This window comes from Arachis stenosperma, chromosome 5, assembly GCF_014773155.1.
Source record: "Arachis stenosperma cultivar V10309 chromosome 5, arast.V10309.gnm1.PFL2, whole genome shotgun sequence".
In the NCBI taxonomy this organism is placed as follows: Eukaryota; Viridiplantae; Streptophyta; class Magnoliopsida; order Fabales; family Fabaceae; genus Arachis; species Arachis stenosperma.
In genome coordinates, this window is record NC_080381.1 from 19,795,200 (window position 1) to 19,822,989 (window position 27,790).

At 34.3% G+C, this 27,790-nt stretch overlaps 3 protein-coding genes and 1 pseudogene across 5 annotated transcripts; 2 read left to right on the forward strand and 2 right to left on the reverse strand.

Annotated features, from left to right (window-relative positions):
• The first annotated feature begins 265 nt into the window (after nt 1-265).
• Nucleotides 266-4,647, forward strand: LOC130982282 (uncharacterized). The gene is made up of 4 exons (XM_057906230.1): nt 266-850; nt 1,185-1,378; nt 1,483-1,761; nt 3,122-4,647. The coding sequence occupies exons 1-4, from the start codon at nt 669-671 to the stop codon at nt 4,342-4,344; spliced, it is 1,878 nt and encodes a 625-aa protein (XP_057762213.1). The 5' UTR covers nt 266-668; the 3' UTR covers nt 4,345-4,647.
• A 539-nt stretch (nt 4,648-5,186) lies between these two features.
• Nucleotides 5,187-6,909, forward strand: LOC130979092 (uncharacterized; annotated as a pseudogene).
• A 1,909-nt stretch (nt 6,910-8,818) lies between these two features.
• LOC130982123 (uncharacterized) lies at nt 8,819-16,928 on the reverse strand. 3 transcript variants are annotated; one of them, XM_057905992.1, is made up of 18 exons: nt 16,212-16,918; nt 15,831-15,889; nt 15,613-15,744; nt 15,333-15,473; nt 15,148-15,204; nt 14,654-14,748; nt 14,238-14,370; nt 13,224-13,394; nt 12,413-12,606; nt 12,006-12,072; nt 11,623-11,756; nt 11,271-11,337; nt 11,111-11,173; nt 10,799-11,037; nt 10,596-10,725; nt 10,253-10,345; nt 9,713-9,898; nt 8,819-9,404 (listed from the first exon to the last, which is right to left on the reverse strand). In XM_057905992.1, exons 1-18 carry the CDS (start codon nt 16,516-16,518, stop codon nt 9,111-9,113), a joined length of 2,562 nt encoding a protein of 853 aa, XP_057761975.1. In that variant the 5' UTR covers nt 16,519-16,918; the 3' UTR covers nt 8,819-9,110. The 3 variants fall into 3 exon arrangements, 2 of the variants coding, with proteins under 2 accessions (XP_057761975.1, XP_057761976.1); XM_057905993.1 differs by having other exon boundaries at nt 15,613-15,748; nt 16,212-16,401; XR_009087085.1 differs by having other exon boundaries at nt 9,170-9,404; nt 10,267-10,345; nt 16,212-16,928.
• Nucleotides 16,929-24,656: 7,728 nt separating this feature from the next.
• On the reverse strand, nt 24,657-26,575 carry LOC130980531 (pachytene checkpoint protein 2 homolog). Its single transcript, XM_057904199.1, has 8 exons — nt 26,384-26,575; nt 26,205-26,284; nt 25,518-25,641; nt 25,406-25,418; nt 25,190-25,258; nt 25,042-25,112; nt 24,756-24,846; nt 24,657-24,670 (listed from the first exon to the last, which is right to left on the reverse strand). Exons 1-8 carry the CDS (start codon nt 26,573-26,575, stop codon nt 24,657-24,659), a joined length of 654 nt encoding a protein of 217 aa, XP_057760182.1.
• Nucleotides 26,576-27,790: the final 1,215 nt, after the last annotated feature.

The following is a 27,790-nucleotide window of genomic DNA, read 5'->3' on the forward strand; positions in this document are numbered from 1 at the left end:
TGATGAGTCCGATTTGTATACCTCCATAATTTTAAAAAACACCAAAAATCATCACGTTAAAGTATAACACTCATTCTACTACCATATCAAGATTTTTTAGCCTTATATAAGTGTTTTATCCGTGATACTATTTTTATTTGCAAAGGATAAGTCGCTTGCTGCACAATGCCGGCAAGAAGTGTTAGCCAAAGCCAAACTAAATGTTACTAAAAACTACGTCTACGTGGGCACATAATTTTCCCATTCTGCCACCAAGTTAAACAATCCCATAGAATTTTGATGCTTCTAGAACGTTCTGACTTTTCTCTTTTCTTTTTTTCCCTTTTTCCTTTTTCTTTTTCTTTTTTTTTCGTGTTATGCGGGAATTTTAATTAAGCAATAGGGTCAAAATTCAATTGAAAACCCTAAAAAATGAAATTTCCCCAAATCTGAATGGAATCCTGTGCCCTAACCCATTCCTCGCTAATCGGACTATCCATTTACGACGGTTCCCGGATCCTCCGTTCATCGTTTTTCTTCGCCGGTGGGTGAGCCACCACCGACACCTCCTTTCACCTTCGTCAAATCAACCTTCGGTTACTCAGAGGCAGTAAGAGAGAGAGAGAGAGAGAAAGAGAAGAGAGAGAAAACTGGGGAAGCGAAAGAAAGGGAAGGGGAGGGTTGGGGAGATGGAGAGCTCGGGTTCAGGTGCAATCGATTGCGGCGTTGGATCGATTGTATGGGTCCGAAGAAGAAACGGGTCGTGGTGGCCGGGTCAAATACTCGGTCCTCATGAACTTTCGGGTTCTCATCTCACTTCTCCCCGATCAGGAACTCCCGTTAAGCTTCTTGGCAGGGAAGATGCCAGCGTGTAAGTTCCTTCCCATTCTTATTTTATTTATTGAAATCTACTCTAACAATTTATTCATATCTGGTTTGAATTAATATGGTGTGTTCGTAAATGTCAAATGTGTATAGATTTTATTTTTATGCAAAAACTAGTCCAGAATTAGCCTTTCGTCAAGTTGTAGTGCTAGTTTAGAGGATAATTGTGTGGGCTATAAAAGGTTTTGTGGTGATATTTGTTTAAAGGATACACTTCTTGAGTTTGGAAAATGGTATTGGATGCACTGTTGTAACAATATTCTGACAAGTTTTTAGTGTTTTTATTGGTTTTGCTTTTGTGTGTCGGTATTTCTTTATAGAGATTGGTACAATCTGGAGAAATCCAAACGTGTGAAGCCATTTCGATGTGGTGAGTTCGATGGATGTATTGAAAGGGCAGAGTCTTCCCAGGGTATGCCCTTAAAGAAAAGGGAAAAGTATGCGCGCCGAGAAGATGCCATTCTTCATGCTCTTGAACTTGAGAGGCAAATGCTGAAGAAGCAAGAGAAATTAGGTATTGCTTCCAATAGAACCAATTTTAGATCATGTAACACACTAACACTGTTAAGAACAGCAGTCACGTCTCCAGGAACAACCTAACTGTGATTCTGTTTGCAGGAGCCGGGCAAATGGGTGTAGGTTGCCGAGCAAAGAGAAGCAGATGTGTGTATTTGCCACCTCAGTCTAGTGATTCTATGGATTATAAAGAGACTCATGTTGAGATGTCATCTTCTCAATTTGGGAAGGAGTATCCTTATCGTAGTTCTTTTGCTGAAGAGGGTGAATCTGCCTTTGTAGATGATGTTCAATCTGATTCTTCTGAAACTGATTCAGCTAATTCTGGTTCAGATTCCTCGGAAACAGAAGCAGACAAGGATGAAGAGATGACCATTTCAGGTTTAGTTTCTGCTTACTTATTTTATGCTATCATGTTATAACTATCTTATCATTATGTTCTGATGACCACTACTTCAACAAGGGGGAAACGACTTATCCAGTGATGTATATATCTGCGAGTATCATAGCTGGGGAATTTTCTTCTCTTTCATTTAATAATATTTCTTGTAGTGGAAATAGTATTGGTTTTTATTGTTACATAATTTTCTGGATGTTAAAATTGTCATATTCCTTCTATATTCATGCATCTTTCCTTTCTTCTTTAAAAGCGTAACTCTGCACAACAAGTTCATCCTGTCAAACATAGGCCAACCCTACATGGACCCACGTTTTTTAGTTTTTTAGATCTTCCAACAAATGTTTGTCTATATTTTTTGTTGCCATGGTCTTCAAAATCATGAACCTATCCTGGATTGGCCAATGTGCATGTGTTTAAGTTCTTAACAATTGAATATTATAAGGAAAGGTCAGGATAGTTCAAATGTACAGTGGGAGCGACCTGCTTTCCTATGGTATAGGATATTAGACTCAGAACAAGGGTAATGAAGGGCTAGAGAAGGAAGTTAATCATCATTATCTTTTAGTTTTGATTGTTTGCCAGCAATCCAGCATACATGTCACTTAATGCTTTTAAGATATGCTTAGCCTAGACAAAGAACAAAGGACAAAAAGGGAAAAGAGTGAAGGTTCACTTCAATTGCTCAAGTTGTATTTGTGAGGCATTGTAGACTCTGAAATTAAGAATACTGTATTTAGTTCCTAAAGTTTCAAAACTTGAGTCATATTAGTTCTTGCCTACATTTTCATTCCTATGTCATCATGTTTTCACTGAAGTAGAATGTTAGGTGACAGAGTGGCAATGGATGCATTATAGATTCAAATTAATGTGAAAATAATTCCTCAGAGGTCATGTAGGGTACCTAGTACCATCATGTTAATATGAAAATAAGTGAAAATGCTGATGATACAGTAACAGAAATAAGTTAACCTTTACTCAATTATTGAAAAGAAAAAGTGAACATCTACTCTAAAAATAACGTCAGCTTAATCAATCAATGCAGCCTGTTATACGAGGGCTGGCTTATAGCTTTTTCATTATTTACCCTTCACTTTCTCTGTGAATAACTTGTGGTGTACAGCTGTCAGAGAATATGTGAATTTGACTTTATTATTGAGATTATGCACTTATCAGTCACTTAAATCCATTTTGTAGTTCTTTGTTTCTTCTTCCTGTGACATCATGGTTTCTCATTTTCCTTTTGAATTTTTCTGTTTTGAACTTGTTCTTTTGTTCGAGTTAAAATTTTTATTTCAGTTCACAGCATTGATTTTAACTCATCTGAGGTTATTGTAACTGCAGAAACGGGTCAAGATGCTGAAGAGGAAGAAAGCACTAGTAGTGAGGATCTTGATGAATTGGCAATATCTGCTGACATGCCTCTCCTGTATCCTCGTGAACCTTCAACACGTAATGAAGCTGTATCCAAATGGCAATTAAAAGGAAAGAGGAACAGTCGTAGTTTTGTGAAGAGGTCTGTTGGTGCTCCTGATGGAAAAGGAGTTCGGTATGGAGCAGATGTTGAGCAAGGAAGTCATATAGGCCATAAGAGATTAGGTCCTAATTCACATTACTACAAAAATGGTCTAAGTGATGTCTTTGATGACACCGAACAAACGTTTGGATTCGAAGATGAATTCTCTCTAACTCCTAGAGCAGCATCAAGGGGTCAAACCAAAGTTCGTCATGGTGTTGATTGGGATGTCTGGGGTTGGGAAGATCAGCCTGCTACGAGAGGATATTGGGATTATAAAGGGTTTGCTCCAGGATATGGTGATCGCTATCATTATGATGGGAGGATGAGACCGTTTCTGGTAGATGTAGACCTGAAGGTTCAAGCTAGCTATCGCAAAGAGCCTGTTCCCATTGTTTCTCTCATGAGTAAGTTAGATGGGAGGGCAATAATCGGGCATCCGATCCAAATTGAAACCCTGAAGGATGGTTCATCAGATATGCTATTTCCTGCATTTGATGATTTCAATAATGATGGAATTGGTATTGAGGGAAGTAGTGTGCTTCCACCAGCTTGGAGGACTGCAAGGAGAACAGCGAATTTTCGTGTTCCTCGTCCGCATTTATCATCATCGAATGGTGCTGAAGCTGCTTCAGATTTTTCCTTAGATCAAGAAAGATTTGAATATAGAAGATTAAATGCTGGAAGTTCCAGCTACAAGGGAAGCTTTTCCATTTCCAGGAAGAGTGGCCGTAACAGTCCTGGGCCTTCAATTGACAAGAAGTCAATGAAAAAGGGGTCAAAGAAAGTGAGCTTATCGTCTAGCCAGAAAACTAGAACTCTGTCCTCATTGTCTAGTGAACATAATCATCATAGTAAAAAACCTTTAATTGATAGCAGTTTTTATCAAACAAATAGGTTGATTAAACCAGAGGTCTCTGGGCTCACTACTGTAGCTTGCATACCAGTTAAATTGGTATTTAGTAGATTACTTGAGAAGATTAATAGGCCTCCTTTAAAAGCAGCTAGTAATGCGGCTTTGTTGAATAGTGATGTGGAGAGAAATTCATAGGTTACATGTACATTTGTTATATCAGTACAATAATTTACAGTGGTAGCTCAAGAATTTGTTGGGTATGACTTATTTCCAAGGAAATAGAACTCCTATTTATTCAGTGGGATGTTTACATTTCTAAGGATAAAACCTATTCATGTTGAAGATCTTGTTTTTGCTGCCAAGCAAGCCTACATTTCTCAGAGCTTTTCTCCCAAGGGAACGAGGCTTCTTGTCTTGTCTTGGACATAAAAAGCAAAATATCATCTGTCACAAAATAGTCTGCAACTGTCACTTATAATATTCAATTTAATTTCTGAACTTGTACTTGAATTTTAATTTAGTTGTTGAAATTTCAATTTTTGTGCTAATCACGTTAACCATTATGGGGAATCAAGTGGATCTGCTCTACGGCTTAAAATCCACAACCATATGCAACACGCGAAATTGCAATTTTGTTTCCTGAAATATTTATGATAAAATTATAAATGAGTTAACATTCAAAATATTTGACATTTCATAAATTTTTATATATCTATAAACAAGTATGATTATTGGTATATTGTAAGTTTAATTATCCTATTATAACAAGTTTGATAATTCTATTGATAGATTATTTAGTTGATAAAAAAATATGAATCAATATATATGAATATTTATAAATATATAATAATTAATTTTTTATATATACGTAATATTTATTTATTTTTTCTATATTTATTCACTTTGATGACACACTTTATGTTTATATATAAATATGTATACATAGTCACCAAAAAAAATATAAATATGTATACATAAAAAATATAACATAATTAAATACAAAAATGTTGTATACATAAAAAATGTTGTATACGTGAGTACCCTTAGCCTTAAGTGAGGAAAGTAGAAGGTAGCCGAGTGAGTTTCAGAAAGGCTAAGGAAAAAAAAGGGTTGACAGAAGATTAGAGAGGGAAGAAGGTTGATTGGTGATGGAGGTGGAGCAAGCTAAGCCAAAACCAACGCCGAAGCGGTTTGTGAAGAATCATATCCCCGATTCCATCCTCAATGACGCGGCCCTCAACGCCACCATCTCCGTTCTCCCTCACAACTACAACTTCGAGGTCCACAAATGCGTTTGGCGCGTTCTTTCCACCGGCGCCAAGCGCGTTGCCCTTCAGTTCCCCGAGGGCCTCCTCATGTACTCCCTCCCTCTCTCCGACATCTTCACTACCTTCGCCGCCGTCGACCACTGCTACGTCCTCGGTGACGTCACCTACGGCGCTTGTTGTGTCGACGACTTCTCCGCCGCTGCGCTCTCCGCTGACCTCCTCATCCACTATGGCCACAGCTGCCTTGTCCCCATCGATTCCACCACCATCCCCTGTCTCTACGTCTTCGTCGACATCAAAATCGACGTTTCCCATTTGGTTGATACCGTTAAATTGAACCTCGAATCTCGCGCCCAGAACCTGGTATTAGCTGGTACTATTCAGTTCGCATCTGCAATTAGGGTTGCGAAGCCGGAATTGGAGAAATCAGGGTTTAGGGTTTTGGTACCACAGTCCAAGCCTCTTTCGGCCGGTGAGGTTCTTGGCTGCACTGCTCCCAAGGTTTTATTAATGGATTCGTTTAGTGAGAATCCTGAGAATAGTGTTTTGGTATTTGTAGCCGATGGAAGGTTTCATCTTGAGGCGATCATGATAGCTAATCCTGGGATTAAGGCTTTTAGGTATGACCCTTACATTGGGAAGTTGTTTCTGGAAGAGTATGATCACGTGGGAATGAAGGAATCTAGGAAAGGTGCGATTTTGAGAGCGAGGGAGGAAGCTCGGAATTGGGGTGTTGTTTTGGGTACTTTGGGTAGGCAAGGGAACCCTAAGATTCTGGAGAGTTGGAAAAGAATACGAAGGAAAAAGGGTTCCTTTACACTGTTTTCTTGATGTCTGAGATTAGCCCTGCAAGGATTGCATTGTTTGAGGACTCCGTAGATGCTTGGATTCAGATTGCTTGTCCTCGGTTATCGATTGATTGGGGTGATGCTTTTGGAAAACCAGTGCTCAATCCCTTCGAGGCAGAGATCGCGTTGGGGGTGATACCTGGCTGGTGGGAGAAGAAGAAAAATGTGTTGGTGGCAAAGGTGCAAGAAGGTTGTGAAGATGGTGGTGTAAGTTGCCAGAAGAGTGGTGATTCTTCCGATGAGTGTAGCTGTGGAGAAGATGAAAATGGAAATCGAAAGAACGATTTTGGTGGTGAATATCCAATGGACTATTATTCTCAAAATGGTGGGGAGTGGAATTCCTCTTATGTGAAGAAGTCCTCTCGTCCTGTAAGGAGAATTTCTGTATCTTCGGTTGCTACTAGTGCCATTTCTCAGCGGTCTTAAACTTTCTCTAGGTTATAGATTTCCATACTTTGTTAGTTGCTGGATATTGGCTTTTGCCTCTAAACAACATTGGATGTTTAGGGAGAAAACATAGTATGATGTGATACAATACAATACATCATCTCATGATGTGCGATTTGTTGTTTTATGTTTAAGACTTCTTGTCTTATTTATTGTATATTTTTTCTTTCTATCTGATTTTACTTTCCTTCTTTCAATTTATACTTGAACCCCTGAACCTCCCTTTGTGTATCCTGTTTGACATTTAGCTGATACTCATTTTTATTCTTGCCTTTTTACCGTTTACCCTTCTCTGCTTTAAATTGAACTCCTTGTTGGCTTGTTAAAACAGTGCAAGTGCTACGACAAAAGCAGTGCTATTTAACGCGAAAGTAAGCGTAGAGCATACAAACAGACGCAAATTACTTTTTATATTAGGGGTGGAAATGGTGTTTTTAAAGATTATTGGATTACAAGGGTGGTATTCTCAAATGTAAAATTTGTTTTATTTAAAATGTAAAAATTGGACTCATTGGGAATAAAAATTGGATCATTCGATTTATTAGGAATAAAAATCGGATCTTCTAATTTATGGTTTTTTTTAAAAGCCACAACAAACAAATCGGGGATTTTTTATTTTAATATTGAAGCGTGAATAGAATTTTACATTGATGTTATAAAAAAATAGAATTTTACATTGATGTTATAAAAAATGGGATTTTCCAGTGTCCTGGGGACGCTGTGCAAGCACAATATGCAGAATACATATTGTACGCAGTTTGTATATTCAAAATACGCGGTCCGTGTATTATAATTTTAATATTAAAAAAAATTATTCTAACAATTCGTCTTCTGCGAATTTTGCGGCTCCCAAATTTTGCAAAATATCATAACTTTCAATATTAAAGAATTATACCAATTCTTATCCAATATAAAAAAAATGAACCACAAATATGACCGTCTAATTTGATATTAAAAAAAATAAAAATCAACTTGCAAAGTAATTGAACCTTCTGATTACTAATTCTCGTACCAAAATAAAAATATATGCACAACTAATAGAATCGAATTGCACATCTTTTTTTTTTCATAATGAAAATTTTTAGCCTACAAACAGACAGCGATCTTAATATTTCTCTCAGAAAACTTATAGTTGCAAGGTATGAAAATAAATTAAAGACAAAATTTAGTAGGCTAGTACTTTTATTAAAATCTGATTTATATTTAATCAGTAAAAAAAAGTAAAAAATTTTACACCATTAAATATAATTTTATATTATTAACAATACTAATAATAATTAATTGATGGTTATAAATCACAAAACTTATTGGTCCTAACACTTCTCTAAATTAAATACAAACGATATGATAATATTCAATTTAGGGATCTCCAATTTGACTCGTGTATAGAAAATATGATAATGAGATGTGAATGAGAAAAGTAACGAAAAAACAAGCACCAATTTATATTTGGGTGGTTATGAATGCTCACTTAGTGAATGAATAATTATAATAATTTAAAGTAACGATAGATAATTTAAATTTAACTTGTGTGAGAACCAATTTAAAGAAGTGATACAACAAAGATTTTTTTATTTTTAGCGTTTGAATAGAGTATTTAAAATTTTGAAAAAAATAAAATACTAAATAATTAAATTGTTAAAATTTAAATATGTCATTTTAAATAAAAATATTATCTGTACATCAAAATTAGTTACTAATATATTTGTGTATAAATACATATAATTTAATTTATTTTTAATATATATTATATTCTAATATGTATTTTTTACCAATAGCTACACTGCAAATTTTAATATACCATAGTATAATCAAATTTTAAAATATCTTATTTGTACACAGAACAGGACAAGACGAGAGAACTTTTATATATGTAACTGTTGTAACATGTTTGATTCTAATGTTTTCCTTTTAATCAATATGTTTTAAATAATAAGAGAAATTCTAAAAATTTATTCTTTTATGAGTGTTTGAAATTCTTTATTTCAGAGTAAACAAAATACTTTATAGAAATGCTCAAAAATTATAAAAAGTTTTCTATTAATATCTCAATAAAATATTTTATGTTAAAAAATTTAGTAATTACTTTTTTATATATACCTAGTATGATTGAACTTATAAACCTAACAATACATAAAGCCACCAAAGTAATTAACTAATTATACAATGGTAATATAGTTATCAGTTATCACTTATCAGACTATCAGAGCATATTTGGAATTAAGCTCAACTTTTTGAAATTACACGATGTAACAAAATAAATCCCCACCCAACCCTATTTTATTTTATTTTTCAGACAGACCTGCCTACTTCTGCACCATCTACCTTAACCACATACAACCCATGAATAACTATTTACAATTTCTTTGTCAATATGTGTGAATTGTGAATGAATGGATTAGATTCTTACTTCAACAACATCGCCATCTTTTAGCTCGGTATTGGGGAGTACTAACTGGCCATTAATCAAAACCAGCCTTCCCTCCAAACCAACTCTTTGGGCAGCATCGGCAGCAGTGCTACCAGCTTTTAACCTCATAATATCACCATGGGGCCAACTTATGATTACCACTTCTCCAAGATTAAGAGAACCAGAAAGACCATAAGGCTTTGCACTAAGCTTTGTTTGCTTGATACTTACTTCAGAGCGCAACTGTTCTTCCCACGAAAGCATTGTTCTCAAAAGTTGTACCTAAAACATAGAGTCACCCAAATGTTTTCATGTATCTACTTGAATAGTCACCAAAAAAATGCATCTACTTGAATAACGAGAAAATACTGTGATAAATCATCAACTTTCAATCTCTGATGCTAGACACTTCCATTTCTTTCCTACATTTAGTCAACTCAGTACGTTAGACGAATTTGATTTTTCCAATACAATAGCATTTTTAGTCTTCAATTTGCAACCACAATTGCTACGAAAATATAAATAATGAGAAGCAATTTTTATTAGCACAATGTGGACAGGAGAGGCAAGTGATTGCACAAAAAAAAAACCTTGTTGTTGATGCTAGCTTCTACCGAAGTTGAAGCAAGGAAGTCAAATTTTGAACGAGATGTAATACAATCCACCTCCTTGCCCTCGAAGACAGCAGACACCACAGACCAATATTCAGATTCTTCTTGCTCAGTGAAATTGATAACTTGGATGAAAGTTGGCAATAGGCGGCCGAACTGGTCTTGCTGCAAATGAAGCAAAAAATTAATATAAAGTTCTTCAGTAGCACTCTGATCATTTGCGAAACCCATTATGAGCTAAGATAGTCAGGCAAGTTTATTAAACAAATCTGCCCAATCTTTGATGCTATGCGTAGTCTACGTTGTTGTTTGGTGTATTTGAATGTCATGTAGTTCTCATTTCTTATTACTATAGTGGCACTGTGGCAGATTTTCAGACAAAAATGATTTTTCCCCCTTTATCTTTTCCCGATTTCGATACATTGAGAGATCAATTTCATTGATATTATAAACAAAAAAGAAAGAACAATAACATTTAAGTACATAATTTACATTTTCAACTGCTCGGACAAAACATACCTTGTGATACATACCATCTCGACATAGTGTGTACTTCTCTAAACAAGTACACCAATCCCCATGTCCTGGTTCAAACCACCATTCATTAGACACCTGAAACAGGTCAATAATAAACAAATTGTTAGAGATTAAATATAAAATATAAAGATGATACAACTAGAGAGGCTGAAGCGAAGAAGCAAAGCAGAAAGGCAGCATTAAGGAAGATACTGATACAACGGTCCATCTGGGCATAGCCTTCTCAATCAGTGAAACCAGTCAATTTAAGTCCCATCCATGAACCATTCGTCACAAGCCATTTATAGTCAAATATCATCAATATATGTTAATTTAATTAGCATACCTTTTTGTATAGTTGTGCATAAGCTTCCCATCGCTTAATCTGGAAAGAAGATCTTCTGTCAGCTACTGCTTCAGAAGCTGCAAGCCCAAAGCTGACAGCAACTAACAATTCTCTTTCATCCTTTTCAACACTGAAAAGGTGGTGAAAATTCATGAGCCACAAATAGTATTGTCAGCTTTTTAACACAGCGTAGTGTTATGTACCTCATGATTACAGCAGCAAGTAAGTGACTTCCTTCTACCCTGAGGACTGGATGTCCAGGCTTCAATGACCTATATTTACTTAACAAAATATCCGAAGAATTCCCATCTTCTATATCCTTGGAGAAATAGGATTCTTCTGTTTCAGGTTCATCCATGCTGTCTATTGATGACAAAGGATTTCCAGTTTCCTTATACAGCCAATGTGCAGCAAGTCCATGTTCAGCATACTCATGCATCCTCTAGTAAACACAATAATATAAAATGTCAAGAAATAAAGTATAAAGAATTAGCCCATTTGAAATCATTTGGCACCTGTGTTCTTATTTGTACTTCAAGGGCTGAGTTATCAGGACCTTGTACTGCAGTGTGCAAGGACTGCAATTTAAATTATACAATCATTAGCACTATTATTATGCTTAGCATACAAGATGATCATTTAAATTTTATAATAGTATGAACAAGAAAGCCTAACCTGATAGCCACTAGGTTTTGGATTAATGATGTAGTCATCAAATTCACCATCTATGGGAGTCCAAAGCCTGTATACAAATAAAATACCAAAACATGTAGAAATTAGAAGACATTATCAGGGTCAATACAGTTAATTGAAGTAAACGATGTTACAGCTAAGCCTGCAAATCCTAAAATATGAATGTAATTTTCCAAACTAACTGAAAAAGGGGGAGAGAAAAGAGCAAAATGCCCAAAGCAAAACGAAAACTTAGAAACAACGTATGCTACTTTCATTCATAAGCTTATAGCTGGTAGCTTGTATTGTATTACTTAAGTATAGGTTACATGACTGAGATTTGGCATATATTTACCTGTGTACAATGTCAAGAAGATTATAGCAACACTGAATTGCAGGTCCATGTAAAGTTCCATTTTTGTCTCCCACGACTACTCGTAATGCACGTGCATCATATACTTTATCAATGCTTATATCCTTTCGTTTCATCTGCATGATAATACAATCATAATGCGATTAAATAAACTAATAACGCATTTAAGACTAGCAGTATAAAATTACGCTATTAATTAGAAAACCCTGCAGTTAGCCACTTCCGTTCACTAATTTTGCTTTTTTATTTAGCTTCGTTGTTGCAAAATCTGTGCTTGGATGCTAATGACTGTCCACATTGCATAACTAAAGTACATGGCTGTGCATTCTTACTTAAAAAGTCAAGAAATGAACTCTCGCCAATACCTTGCTATATAAACTATAAAGGCTTTTTAATCGGCTTGATAATGTGACTTCCATTCCCGGAACGTAACTGAAAACAACGGAAGAAAACTTTAAGCATTTTAGGCACTACAAAATTAAGTAAACCTTAGCAGTTAGGAAATAGAAAAGAAAGATGCTATATGTATCACGTTTTTGTAAACCTTCTCCTTTTAGTATTAAAAGCACTTGGTGAGAAGAGAGAATGCAGTGCTGTGTTATTCTTTCAGTACTAAAAAACGAAGGTGTAAATTTGAGGTATAGAAGAGACTGATATAAATATCACTTCTCAATAGAGAATAATTTATCAGACACCAAAATAACGAAAGCATGCACATATCGGTGGACAAGAATGTAAAACCAGCAAATAATAATGGATAATAAGAACATACGAAGCTGATATAATCAATTCTCGCTCAAGTGCTTCCTCACAAATTACCAATGACGCCAAAGCTAACCCAGCATCTTGAACAACCTTCGGTTTCAGGCATGTCTCTGAATTATTCTTCTCCATAGTACTTAGGAAGTTAGCGCGTTTTCTCCGATCTAACAAAACATCAAATGGGACTACAGCTTCCAAAAGGTCCTGAAATGAAAGAATATATAGTGTGGTGCAATTAGAATGAAAAATCTGCCCTCATCCTTTCCTCTAGGCATGGCAAAACAGTGAAGATAGAATATTGCGTCTGTTATTGCTCAAGAACTATGAATAATGAACATATCATACATCAGGAGCAAAAATGCTTGCAAAGGTCACTGCAGGTACCTAACTATTTATAAATCTTTTGCAACCATAAATTACTTAAAGTTGGGACCTAGTGTTGTTAATCTTACGGTTAAAAAAATGTGATTGATGAGCCTTCTGTCTAACTCAGAATATAATCAACTTTCCAAGTCTGGCGGGAAGCAATTAAAAGTAACATCATTTCATATGCTTTCGGTCTTTCGCATCTTTCTTAAAAATTTTATCTCGTCATATTCTGAATTTAACTACTTTAAACGATCAGTATATTACTTTATCATTTTTGCTCCTACATATCTTGAAGTCAATCTAAAGAAAAGCATTTTTGACTGTATTGTTAGATGCAATACACAGTAGCATATAAAGCTTCCACCAAAGAAAACCATAAAATAGCATTCAATCAAAACCCGTGATCAGAAGTTACAAATGAGTAAATGAAAGTTCACACGAAAAATTCTTACCTTTATACTTGAGACATCCTCATTGAATGTCAAGGATTCATTGTAGAGAGAACTGTTCTCATCCGTAGGTATCAAATTACCTTTTACAGAAAATCTTCTTGGATTTACTATTTTGTTAGCAGGGGTGGACATGGAAGCCAGATCAGCTCGCATCTTCTGAAATGTTTGAGGCTGATAACAACGCACAAATACAAACACAGATTTAGTCAACTGAATTAAATTTAGTAATGCCAAAGTCGGGTCACCTTCACAATATAAGATTCATTAGGTAAAATATATTTTTTGTTCCTAAAGTTTGCCAAAAGTTTTAAAAAACCCTAAGTTTTATTTTGTTTCAATTTTTGTTCCAGAAGTTTTCAATTTGCATTAAATGTACCCTAACAACTAACTTTTCAAGAAGTTTAGGACCAATTCAGCAACAACTTCACAAAGACAACCTTCAACACAATACAAAGTTCTGTCACTGACTCCTAGTTGTCAAGCATTATTGCTGAATTGATCCTAAGCTTCTTGAAAATTTAGCTACTAAGGGTATAATTGATGCAAATGAAAATTTCTGGAACAAAATTGAAACAAAATAAAACTTGGGGGGGTATCTTTGAAACTTTTGGCAAATTACAGGGACAAAAATTATATTTTACCTTTTCCATTATAATGTGTATACACAAGAAGATAAAACTATTTGCTGATAGTAAATAGTTTTAAAACATATTCTTAACAGCTACAACTCACTTCAAGTGAAGAATGTGAGCTTATTCATGTTTCCACAACACTATGTTGAAATCATGCACAAAAAGCTTTTAACTACTTGATGACAAGACAGCATTTTACATCTCTTTTTAGTGTGCCACATACAATCCTTTTGAGGGTGGGTGGGCAGATATGCAAACGAATTGGAAAACTTCAATGCTTTAATATGTTTGTTCACCTCTAGTTTCTCCATTTCCTCACATTATTATGTCAATATAATTGATGACTCTCAAAGCAAAAGAGACACATTAATTATTTGAAGACCTGAAGAATAGCAAAACAAAGATCTTCCAATTCAGCTTTCAACGCCCATAGACCCAATCTTGAAGCAAGTGAACACCAAATAATTAAGGTCTCCTCTGCGACAGCTTGAGCCTTATGTAATGGCAGAGCGTAACTGCAAAATGTAGCATGTCACACTAAAATTCCCAAAGCAAGTTACCTAAAATTATAGTGTTTAGCAAAAACATTCAGAGCAATGTATGGCATATCTAAAAGGTTACTGGTTAAACAGGGCTTTTATACCAAATAAATATAGTTTTACAACTGATAATCATAGAGGACGGAGAAAGGGTAAGACATAATTGATTGGGGAACTAATAAGGCAAAATAATGAAGAGCAGCATTACTGAGTTATAAAGGCTAAAACAGAACGAAAGTTCTGAGTCAGAACTCAGTACATGGTTCTCATGTTGTGAAGACGATCTGCAAGCTTGATGAGCACAACACGTGGATCATCAACCATTCCCAGAAGCATCACTCGCAAATTACTCGCCTAATAGATTGAGTTCAAGGCATCAGAAAAAATCTCCACTGCTAATTCCAGCACTCAATACATGTTATATATTGCAAGCTTCAAAAGGCATCCAGTTTCAATATTATCTTGATTAACTACCAAATGCATTAAGAGGAGAACATTGCTGCACCAACCTATTTTGCGTACGATTACTGTTAGATAGTAAAACTGATTCTGATAAAATTGAGTAATTGACCAAACCTCAAGCATCCACAACTAAAAGTATCAAATATCCAGAATACAGAAAGAGGATAGTATGATACATTTCTAACTTCACATACTGTTCTTTGCATTGATTAAGACGATGTTAGTTAGCCATTATTTTCATTCTATTTTGTTGCTAATTACTGAAACATATGTCAAATTCAGATTCTATACCTCTTCTTGGCCAAGGACACCCTGGTTCTCATTTACCCTTCGATGTCTGCGTAACAGCTGCAAAAGGATATCCAGCAAACTTAAATCGAACAATTAGCTAAATCTACAGAATTAATTATAATGTGCCACTTGTTTCAATATAAAATTAAAGGTCTTAGAAAGACATTCTTCATTCTTTATGATACCTGATTTATGTAACTTAACCTTGAAACACCAGCGACCAACTTGACCACATCATCACCAAACTCTGCCTCGATGTCCTGCAGACTTTGGCAAGTATCATCAACCACATCATGTAAAATACCCGCCACAACTGTGTCCACAGCCTGAAACAAACAGCACCAGTATCTCAAATAAAATGAAACATATTTTGACATGCAATGCATGAACCTTAGATCTTACACCCTAGCTCACAACCCAATAAGTACTATAAAAGTTAACAAGTGTTGCATAATAGTTCCATACTCTTTTACCACTTGATGGAACCAACGCTGCCAAAATTCTTCCAGTATGGATACAGTGTGTTAAGTAAGGATCTCCAGTCTTCCGGAACTGGCCTCGATGCGCTCTTCTTGCAAAAGCTATAGCCTTCTGAACCTGCCTTCACACACCAGGTATTTTAATAAATGTAACAACATATCATAATAATACTAGTCCTAATGCAAGTAGAGATATTATTAAACCTTTGTATCATTAAATATAGGGTAGCCTGTAATTTCTACTCCATCCTGAACAACGGTACCTGCACACCATTTTAGTTTACTTCTGTTAACACATGAAATTCTAATAAATAAATACACAAATAAATATTAGTTCACTTCTATTAACACTATCTGAAGCAATTAACAGATTATGCTTCTAATTACTAGCACTCTCTATGTGGTAGCTCTTCTGTTACAAAAAAAAAATCCAAAAAAAAAAACAAAAACAAAAACAAAAACAAAATCACAAAAATAACGCGAAAATCTTCAACTGCAGATAATGTATGAACAAGTCTCAGACTCAAGGAATTCAATTAATCATAAGGAAAATGAAGAAGGATAATAAAATCATATGGAATGAACCTGGTTGTTCCTCCAATTTAGGCCACAAGAAATCAACCTTGGTGGAAAGGCAAGCTCCGGAGGCAATTGCAACAGCGGTGACAGCGACCTGAGTGATGGCCGAGGAAACGGCGCCGTGGAGAGAGGCGGAGGTGGTGGCGGCCTTGGCAGCAGCGGCGATGACATTGTCGGAGACGGCGATCTGGTCGAGCAAACAGCAGAATCTGGAACGGTGAGGTTTGAATCTGAAACGGAACATGTGAAGAAATAACGGAGAAGTTTTGTGAGCTAAGATTGTGGAGCGCTGGCATGATAGAATGACGCTCATGTTGTGTGAGTGAGTGGATTAGTCAGTTAGTTAGCGACTTAGAGCAGTGACTGTGGCAGTTATTTTTGCAGAGAGAAAGAGAGAGAGAGAAGAGAGATATGTGTAGTTGGAGAAAAGAGCAAAGTGTTGTGAAGTGTGAACTGTGAAGGTCGAGGAATAAGAATCGATGGTGAATTGGGATTGGTGGTGGTGAGAGGTGATTTTCTATTTTTCTTTCAAATCAGCTTTTGTTTTTTTTTTGCCCAGCTCAGCATTCAGCTATGCTCGTCGTTCGTAGTGGATATAAAACTCACACATGGGCATCACCAGTTGTGACCTGTAAACTTTCTATTTTCTCTATTTTTTTAAATAAACAAATAAATAAAATAGATAGAACACGAGCAGGGTGATGCTGGTGTTAAATGTTAATCCAATTTTAGCAGATATATTCTGTGAGGTCTTAATTCTATGGAAATAGAAAAATCTGCTTGTATGTCCAAAAACTATATAAAAATCTGTTAATGTGTTTTCCAAGTAAAGAGATGAATGAGTTAGTCCGCGTCACCCCTAATTGTCAAAACTGAAGGACCGATTCGGTGGCTATTATGTTATTGGATCATTGTTCAACGAGTAAATTATTGGTAGTTCTTCTCTCATATAAATAAAAAATTTAAAATATATATTTTTATTAAAATTTTAAAAATAATTAAATTATTCTAAAATAATATAGAATAAAAATAATAATTATTTTATTATAAATATTTTTATTTTATTTATATTAAAATATTATAATTTTTAAATATTAATAATTTATTAATTAATTTACACTTATTATATTATTATATACTATAAATATTTATTAAAAAATAATATTAATAAATATTATATTTTTTTTATGACTTTTTTTTTGTGACTGTTAATAAATATTATATAATTATAAAAAGGTAAATTTATAATTAAAATTAATATAAATGAAATAGAAGTAAATTATTTGATGATCGATATCTATATGTATTATAATCTGCATATATATTAACCAAAAGACTGTTCATGCATGCTGCTTCTTTGAGGAGAGAGTTTGAATCAGAAGCGGATGAGCATGAAGGATCCTATGTGTTGAAGCACGATGGACTTGCAAAATGCTGATAAGCTGTAGGTTTGCCTCATCTGCGATTAAGCAGTTCAGTTCGACTGATCTTTATCAAATTTAATCAATTTTTATCGGTTCATTCTAAATTTGACTGGTTCGTATCAGTTCTTTATCTTAGATAGTCCTAACTTTGCACTGGACCAGAATAAGATCCGATTTATCAATTTTCTAATCGAACCGATCAGTCCAATTCAGTTTTAACAACTATGATGTCACCTACGCCTATGTTTTTTTTTTTACGAAAAATTCTTGAATTAATTTTCAGTATTTTTGTAATTATTTTATCGATAAAAATATTAAATTATTTTTAATAAATAAATTTTATTAATTTGTGCGTATAAATTCTAAAGATTATAAGTGTAGATTGTATTAATTTATATGTATAAATTCTAATAAATATAAATATAAATTATGTATTTTTTGTGTATAAATTTTTTGTAAATATAGATGTAAATTATTGTTAGTCAAGTACTAACCACAAATAATAATATTTACTATGATCATGTAAGATTGTTCGTTCTTTATTTTTCTCTTGATTATTATTCGTCTATATATTTTACTAATTATTTCTATTCAAGAAAAAAAATAGCAACAGAAAAAAATTTGCCAAAATACTTAGGGCTGATAATGGATAGGTAGGGTAGGGTTTGAACTCCACCTTAATTTTATCTATGGATTAAAAACTTTTTTTAAAATTCAACCCTATTATATTCGCAAGTTGAGAATTTTTCAATTCTAACCCTACCCACACCCTAAGTTTTCAGCCCTATATTCAATCCTACTCGCAGAAAAATCAAAATTTTTCAAGCAAATATAAAATTCAATCATTTCATATTTCATACAAATTAATAAAATAAAAAATAAAAAATTAAGTTCAAATTAAAATTGAAAACAATAAAATTTTAAGAAAATCTAACATAAAATTACAAATAACATAATTATAAAGTTTTTAATGAAATTAAAATAACACAAATAAAGATAAATGTCTTGTCACTCTTCTTGTAACTCCAAGTTCTTGCAACATTACTCTTTAAACAACAAACATACTAAATTAAGAGTCATGCTACATATCCAAGTCTTTTTGTCAATAAGTCCAACCAAGTTGGTTCAAATCCAACAAAAATTAGTTTTATTAGTGAGAGCCTGAATACACGCTCCAACTACTTGAACGTTCTCGCATTCCTCTCCTCCTCCTCCTCCCCGTTCTTCTCCTTTTTCCTCGTATTTCTCCTTCATCTTCTTCACATTTCTTCTTCTTCTTTGCGTATTTTCTTCTCATTGTCATTCTTTTAATCTTTTATTGTTGTTATTATTGCTATTTTTTTCCTCCTCTTCTTCCTAATGATTTTGCAGCATTATACGTTTCTTTTTTTTCTTTATTTGATTTTTCTTATTGTTATTCTTGTTAAGAGAGTAAAACTAGAAGAATAATGAGAAGGTAAAAGAAGAAGAAGAAGAAGAAGAATGATAATGATGATAATGAAAAAGAAGGAAGATGATGAGTTTTGAGTTCGGTGCATTTTGGATTTGAATTACGGTACATTCTCGATTTAATTTTGATGTATTTTGGTATAAACTTGTTTTAAATTGAGTTTGTTTATGTGATTTCAGCACATTTTGGATTCGAATTATTATACATATAAAAAGAGGAGGAGGAGGAGGAGTTTTGAGTTGTCATTAAGTAATTTTTGTGCATTCTGAATTTAAATAAGGTGTACTTTTGGTACGTGCTTTTTTTTATTGAGTTTGTTTGTGTGTCATCATCATTAAGTAATTTCGATACATTCTGATCTAAACTTATTTGGAACTGAATTTTTTGTGTATCGTCATCATTAAGGAATTCTAGTGCATTCTGAATTTGAACTATTATATGTATAAGAAGAGAACGACGATGATGACAATAACAATAACGATAACGACGATGATAATGATAATGATGGAGAAGGAGGAGGAGAAAAAAGAAGAAAGAGATTAAAAAAATTTAAATGAGAAAAGAAAGAGGAGGAAGAGAAAGAGGAGGAGATGGAAGTGGTGGTGTGGTGGTAGTGGTGACAACGACAATAACAAGAACAAAAAACTTAACAATCCACCAGATAAAAAATGTTGAAGAAATAAATGACGAATATTGTAATATATAATAGGATTTACATTTTCTATGGTTTCTCTTATTCTAAAATATAGAATAAGAATAATAAATAAAAATTTTCATTAAAATTTATTAGAAATTTTTAAAAACCAACAATTTTTATAATTTTAATCAGTATAAATATTAAATTATTTTTAATAAATAAATTTTATTAATTTATGCGTATAAATTTTAATAATTATAAATATAAATTATATATTTTTTATATGTAAATTTTTATAAAAATAAATATAAACTATTAATAATTAAATACTAACTCAAAATAATATTTATTTATATAATATTATTAAAAAATTATATAATGGACACAATTATTCACTAATAATTTAAGAATTCAAATATACACACGAAGGTAAACTCTGTTGCTTTGATGGGTAATATTAAATTATTAATGAATAATTTTATCTATTGTATAGTTTTTTTTATGTATATTTTTATATATTCTTTTCATATAATATGATAATATTGGTTAAGGCGAAAAACTTCGGCTTTCTTACCACTCTAACTTTACTAATTAAAAATTATGAATAGAAAAAATTATTGCAATGTATCTATTGTAACTCCTACCCTAAAAGTGCTTAACAAAAAATTTATGAATAAAAATAAATGATTAATGTTTTTTATATACTTGTACCATATTTATTAAAAAAACATTTCGTACATTTTTATGTAAGAAAATTTTGCACAAATAAGTAAGTAGATATTGCTACATCGACTAAAATATCTTATTTTTAAATTTATTATTTAAAATTTATCTAAATTTATGAATATAATTAAATAATCATATAAAATCTATTTTATATTATCAATATATTAAAATTAAATTATAAAAAATCTAAACATTTTCTAAAATTAACCATATTTTATTGCCTTAAAGATCAGAATTAGGGATGGAGGGAAGACGATTCAATTGCATGATTTTAAATTCTAACGATTTGTTTATTATTAAATCGATTTATAGTTTCTACTTAATCTTTCACCTCCCAAAAGATTATTCCGTCGAGCTTTATTCAAAGATTTAGCTTGAACACCCCAAAGAATTTGGAGTGCTTAGTTGCGAAAAAGTAGCTACTAACTAATGAGCTTCACTTTAAAAGACATATAGCTTTGAATAATTTATAGATCTTTATCTGAGTCTTTGTTCCATGTTCTTTGTGAGTGCAGAGTTGCACATAAGATGTGCAAGAACATAAACAGATGGTTAAGAATAACTTTTTTACCTTATTTCTGATCCACTGATTATTAGAGAATTTATCTTCTCAATCCCACATTAGAAGAGTCTTGTGACTCTTCTTTTTGCTAGCACTTTTTTCTGTTGTTTACGATATCTTTCAGTTTAACAGATCAAGAATTAATTTATTACGGATTTGAACTCTATTTAAGGGTCTGCTACTGATCAATTGGTTGCTACATGCACAAGGCGGAATTCGAACCGCCGACACTTGCTTAAGTGGACGAGTGAGCTGACCACTTGACCAATCCAAGTTAATTTTTTTTTCGTTAGCATTATGAATTCATTGTGGTTTCGTCGAAATAAGTTTATTTTTGAAAGAGATAAAGCCTTTCGTGAAGGTAAGATTCATGAACTAACTCTCTATTTGTACAATGACTATCACCTTACCCATGCTAAATTGTTTGACACTACAAGGAAAAAGTTAAATACCGTCGGATTTACCGTCAGATTTAGCGTCAAGCGTTAGCGGAAGATTTGATAATAAATTTGTCGAATAAAGAGGTTACCATCATATTTGATTTTTCGACGGTAAATTTGCCAGTAATAATTTGAGAAAAAATAAGAAAAATTGGGGGCGAGATCATCGTGAGATTTATCGTTAGATTTATCCGCCGGTAATTCCCAATTAGTCAACACTGCATTTTGGTCACTTTTAAAGCGTTACCATCGGATTTTTTGCCAGTAAATCTGACGGTAATCTTGCCTTAATTCAAACTGCGAACCATCTCCACCCTCATTTTCGAACTACTCTCTCTCCCCAAACCATCTTCGGCAGCCTCTTCGCTAGCGTCAGCCACCACTAATTGCATCCAAAGAATTCGTGAACTAATGCTCCTTGCAATGTGTTGGTTACTTTGTCACCGCCATTTTTGTCCTCCCGGTACTGCTGCCGCCGTCGTTATTCCCTTAATCGCTGACTCGTGTCTCTCCTCCCTCCCACAGGTAGGTTACCCTTATCCCTCTTTCTATTCTATCATCGTTTTTACTTCATTTTAATTAAAAAACCCCTAATCCCCTTTTTGAACCCTAACCTTAAATCCTAATTTATGGTGTATGCCTATGTTCTTGTTTTATTTTGATTTTGTTATATTTTATTATATTTTAGGGTTTGTTCTGATTTCATTCTTTTTTTGTTTATTCTGATTTTGATTTTAGGATTTATTCTGGGTTTATTATTTTATTTTAATTTTAAAATTTGTGATTTTTAAAATTATTTTTTTATGATTTTTGTTCTTAATTTTTTTCTGTTCTTGATTTTTGTTTTGATTTTTAGTTTATTCTTGATTTTTGTTCGAAATGTTGCTGTGACCTATGAAGGTTGCCTTCTGTGGATGTTGTCGAACTAGACTGTGGTGGCTGGACAATGTGACTGGGTGAGACTGTGCGACTCTGTGAGACCTCTCTTTTGCCTCCAATTCAAGTAAGACCTCTTCTTTCTTCCTCTAATGGTGACTTCAGTCCCCTCTTTCCTTTTATTTTCTCTATTAAGTACTTTAATATTGTTCAATGAATCTGCTGTACACTTGTGCTATGTTGCTTTCTTCTTTATTTTGTTCTTTGATTTATGAATGTAAGAATGATGATTTTGCTTAATGCTAGATTATTAAATTTTAAAGAGTTAAATTTTAAAATAGTCTCTAAATTTACACTCGAGTCTCAAAGTAATCCTTGAAGTTAATAATTACTCAAATTTGTCTCCAAAATTGCCTTCCGAGACTCATAGTACTCCATAAAATAATTTTTGTCCATCCTTACTATTGAAAGCAATAAAACAACATCGTTTTGTACTTAAAAACAAAAACCTTTTGAGTCCCCCCTCGCCAACCCTACTCTCTCACACTCAACACTCAACATTACTCTCTCACCACATGAAGAAGAAAGACCCGGTTACAAGTGCTGGGTACTTGTCAAAGAACCCAATCTTCTCTTCCCTATAACAATAGAAAATACACCAATGAGGACACTAAGTTGGCCGAGTTAACCGACTCAGAATGGAGGAAACAAACCTCACCCGGCGAAATCACTCCCCTCGCCTGGTGAGGAGGCGGCAGCCAGACACGGCTGAAGAAGCACGGCAGACCCCTCTTTCTTCAGCATCGGCGACAACAGCTCCGGGCACAACTGTCTCCCCCATATGAGGTTCCCACACGGTCAGCCACGCATGGGGCCGATCGCCTTCACAGCTGGCACAAAGGATGCATTGGCGGTGGATTCATGGCGCGGTAGCCTACGGAGGTGGGGAAGGGAGGTGACAGCACGTGACAACACTCGCGACTCCATCAGAGAGAGAGAGAGAGAGAGAGAGAGAGAGAGAGAGAGATGATATGTATGATGATGTTTGCCAGTTTCATGTGGTACTTGGTACTTTCCCACTGTTTTTGCTACTATGAAGTTAAAGAAGAAGAAAAACAACAACAATGTAAAGAAGAGAATTAGTGAAGATAATTGGGAATTATGTTTTTTTTATAAATACAAATCAACTTCGTGTTGAGGAGAGGGAATTCAAAAGGATTTTTTAAGTACAAAATGACGTTGTTTTAGTGTTTCAAATGACAAGGATGGACGGAAATTATTTTAAGGACTACTATAAGTTCTCGAGTCGGGGACGAATTTGAGTAATTATTAATTTTATGGGTCATTTTAAAGTTCGAGTGCAAATTCAAAGACTACTTTGAGATTTAATTCAAATTTAAAATAATTATTAAATCTTCTTTGCCAAATTGAACTGAATTAATTTAGTTAAAACACTACAACAAATAAGGGTTTTCGCAATGGTCAAAAACTGTTGCCGTAGATTGAAAAACCGTTCCCAAAACTTTAGGCAACGCTTTGGCAACGGTTTTTGACCTGTGGTATATGCGGCCGTTGCCAATGCTCAAAGGCAACGGTTTTTTACCTAAGGCAACAGTAATAAAAAAAACCGTTGCCAAAATTACTAGTATAGACAACGGTTTTGAAAGAAAATTTTAAACAACGGTTTCGAACCATTACTCGATAAGGAACGGTTTTAAACCGTTCTCTTTCATGATCCAACGGTTTAAAACCATAACTGAATAGGCAACAGTTTTAAACTGTTGTAGTTTTATTATTTACAAAGCCAACGGTTTTAAAACGTTACCGTTGGTGTCTTTTTTGGCAACGGTTTTAAAGCGTTACCATTGGTGTTATTTTTTGGCAACGGTTTTAAACCATTCCTTTTGTGACTTTTGACAACGATTTTTTATAGTTATATATTTTTTTATTTACAATAATTTTCTCATGTTGCATTAAAATTAATATTCCAACTATTTTTTTAATTTAGTGTCGATAAATAACCTTAATTATTTGAATCAAATTACTAAAGAAAACTAATTGAATATTTACCATCAAATTTGATTTTTAAAGTATTCTATAACATTCATACATATTTGTAACCTATAAAAGAGATTTTATCATTTTAGAAGTCAAATAAACTAAGATACTTTAAAATCACATAATAAGAGTCTAAGTCATAACCATATCTAATCATAAAGAAAAGAGATTGATATATTACAATAGCAAATAGATTCTTCATCATCTTCACAAATTGGTGATTTTTACTCTCTAGTATTTGATCTTCACAATTTGTGTGATTAAGTTCTTTCTCTCCTTCATAATGATTTTCCTGTAAACAAAAAAATTAGCAAATTAAATATAATGTTAAGCCTAATGCTAATAATTGAAGGAATGGAAGTTTGATTTAGGCTTACCAATAGTAGTAGTTATGTTGGATGTGGTTAGGATTATCACATTTGGAGATGATTTTAACTTGTCAATCTGAGTTAGTAATGCATTTACAACCTGAAATATTCATATTTAAGGATTACTAACACACTACGCAAATACTCAAGAAAATCCAACATCTCTCGGTTGCATTTTTTTAAATGATATTTAACATTCTCACACACTATTCAAAAAAACATAGAAAGAAAAAAAGGAATAGTGGGGAAGAAAATGGGTATTTTCCTGCAGGAAGGACCAGAGAGATTGGTATACCCGAATAGAATCTGAAGGATCTGAACCGGATATAGCAGCTTTTCTGGCCGCAGCAAGGCTTTCGACTTCATCTGCATGACCACACACTTAACCCAACGCGGACACATGACAAGCATATAGCATTAACTTAAATTTTGTTCTGCCTCACCAATCAAAACAAATACTAGATTGCTTTCTTCTTTACCATTTCTTGAATCTTTTGGAAAAGTTTTGCAACCTAAACAACAAGGAAACACAATTGTGCATTCAGTGCAACAATACAACATAATAACAGTTCATCTATTAATAACCTCTGAAGTGATAACAAATTGGAAATTCAAGCATTGGTACTTCTAATAACTATTGTACATGCATACCAGCTTACCATTTTCAGAAAACTATTTACTCAATAAAGAATGTGCATTCACTTCAATAAGCTGGCACTGTGGGAATCTGAGTACAAAAATAAACTGGTGAGTTTTTGTTAATTTATTTACTTGTCTCATTGGAAGATGTTGTATTAAAATTTTAACTGTGTTGTTAGTGCACCTTGAATTAAATCGAATCGATAATTTCTGAGCTAATGCTTTACATAATGAAATCTTTCCAATCCCAGGGTCCCTGTGGAAGAATTATGCTATAAATATCCAAAAATGTCAAGATATATTCCTGATTCAGTCCTCTAAAAAAAATCTTATATATCAATTTCATACTTTTTTTTCTTCTTTAATTCTATTTTTCTAGATAGAACTCATTATTGTTTGTTATGCATCTATCCAATAATTTTACTTGCATTAGTAAAACTAGATTCAAATAAATAAAGGTAAACATGATTAGCTTAAAACACATCCAAAATGATATTATTTGTACGAGTTCTATGCTATTAGCTTTTAGTTCACAGTCTAATGAACACAATAAGTATGGTTCCACCATCAGCAAGTTTTTGGTCTCCTTCCTTTGTCTGTTGAGTCCCCTTCTCTTTCATGGTTTGCAAGAGTTAGCTATAGTCCCTCAAACTGCAAGCTTTTCTTTTAAAGGAACTCTATAGAATCTTAACAAATTTACTGAGTTGTTTTACAGATGTCCCAAAACCAAAGTATGCATGTTGCAAATTTACATTCAGAATTGAAGACCATACAAACAAACAGGGCATTCCTAAGTAAACAAATTTTTTCAGTGCTTACCGATTCCATGAAACAAGGAATGGATCAACACCCTTTTCAGTAAAGAGCAAAGCACTAGCTGCATAACGTAACAACCTTTGCTTTAGACCAGATTCAAATATTAAACAGCAAAAGCAATGATTGGTAGTTCATTTGGAAATTTGTTTACCAAACTAAAATTACTGAAGGGGTTAGTTTACCTTAGGGCAGCTCCAGTGTTGGTTCCCAGCGGCAGAGGACTCTAGCAACTTGCAGAACCCAGAGGCAGAGGAAGAACAGGGCCATTCTCTCCAAACCCCTAGTAGCAGCGCCAGCAAGGAGCGTCTCTCACGGCGGCGACGGTGAGCTTCAACAACTGCGACGGTGACGTCAAGGAAAACACCCACCACCATGCGTTCTTCTTCTTCCCCTTTCTCTAGTCGTTCGCATTCCTCTTCGTCCTTCCCTAATCGACAGCGCACTTTCGGCGATGACGACGAGGCTGGCTTCAACGGTGGCGACGGAACGGCGACGAGGACGAAGCTTCCTCTCGCTCACTGCTCGCGTCTCCCTTTCGTCCGTGTGCTCAATGGCGACGCACGATGATGGCAGCGACGGTCCCTCTGGTTCTCCCTGTCCCGGACGCAGCTCTTCCCCTCTCCCCCGGCGACAGCGATGGTGGCGATCCTAGGCGGTGTCGTCTAGGGGTGATCAAAACCGAACCAGACCGAACAAAACCGATGAACCGAACCAAAAAAACCAAAAACCGAATAAATCGAAAACCGAAAAAACCGAAAAATTAAATGTTTGCTGTTTTTTCTTCGGTTCGGTTCGTGATGAGCGGATAATTTGTATACTTTTTGGCATTGTTTTTAGTATGTTTTTGATATCTTTTAGTTAGATTTTAGTACATTTTTATTAGTTTTTATTTAAAATTCACTTTTCTGGACTTTACTATGAGTTTGTGTGTTTTTCTGTGATTTCAGGTATTTTCTGGCTGAAATTGAGGGACCTGAGCAAAAATCTGATTCAGAGACCAAAAAGGACTGCAGATGCTGTTGGATTCTGACCTCCCTGCACTCGAAGTGGATTTTCTGGAGCTACAGAAGCCCAATTGGCGCGCTCTCAACGGCGTTGGAAAGTAGACATCCAGGGCTTTCCAGCAATATATAATAGTCCATACTTTGTCCAAGATTTGATGGCCCAAACCCGCAAAGCAATCCGGCCTCAGGAATTCCAGCGTTAAACGCCGGAACAGGAATAAAAGTTGGAGTTAAACGCCCAAACTGGCATGGGAGCTGGCGTTTAACTCCAGAGAAGGTCTCTACACGAATTTCCTTGATTGCTCAGCCCAAGCACACACCAAGTGGGCCCGGAAGTGGATTTTTATGTCATTTACTCATCTATGTACTAGTTTTCTATAAGTAGGACCTTTTACTATTGTATTAATGAGCTTTTATCGAGACTTTGGGAGCTTTTATCGAGACTTTGGTAGCTTTTATCGAGACTTGGGTAGCTATCTTTGTTTTATGCTATCTTAGACCTCTGGGAGGCTGGCCATTCGGCCATGCCTAGACCCTGTTCTTATGTATTTTCAACGGTGGAGTTTCTACACACCATAGATTAAG

Bases quoted from the DNA above. Each gene is read 5' to 3' on its own strand.
- LOC130982123 (XM_057905992.1), bottom strand. From the start codon at position 16,518: ATGAGCGTCATTCTATCATGCCAGCGCTCCACAATCTTAGCTCACAAA. The intron at 11,038-11,110 runs GTGCCAAATGAT...TGTGTTTACTAG, and splicing joins AAGTACAAATAAGAACACAG to AGGATGCATGAGTATGCTGA. The intron at 10,726-10,798 runs GTACATAACACT...CCACCTTTTCAG, and splicing joins CTTGCTGCTGTAATCATGAG to TGTTGAAAAGGATGAAAGAG.
- LOC130982282 (XM_057906230.1), top strand. From the start codon at position 669: ATGGAGAGCTCGGGTTCAGGTGCAATCGATTGCGGCGTTGGATCGATT. The intron at 851-1,184 runs GTAAGTTCCTTC...ATTTCTTTATAG, and splicing joins GGCAGGGAAGATGCCAGCGT to AGATTGGTACAATCTGGAGA. The intron at 1,762-3,121 runs GTTTAGTTTCTG...TTGTAACTGCAG, and splicing joins TGAAGAGATGACCATTTCAG to AAACGGGTCAAGATGCTGAA.
- LOC130980531 (XM_057904199.1), bottom strand. From the start codon at position 26,575: ATGGTGGTGGGTGTTTTCCTTGACGTCACCGTCGCAGTTGTTGAAGCT. The intron at 25,642-26,204 runs GTAAGCACTGAA...ATTCTTCCACAG, and splicing joins TTCCTTGTTTCATGGAATCG to GGACCCTGGGATTGGAAAGA. The intron at 24,847-25,041 runs GTATACCAATCT...TGAATATTTCAG, and splicing joins ATCCTTCAGATTCTATTCGG to GTTGTAAATGCATTACTAAC.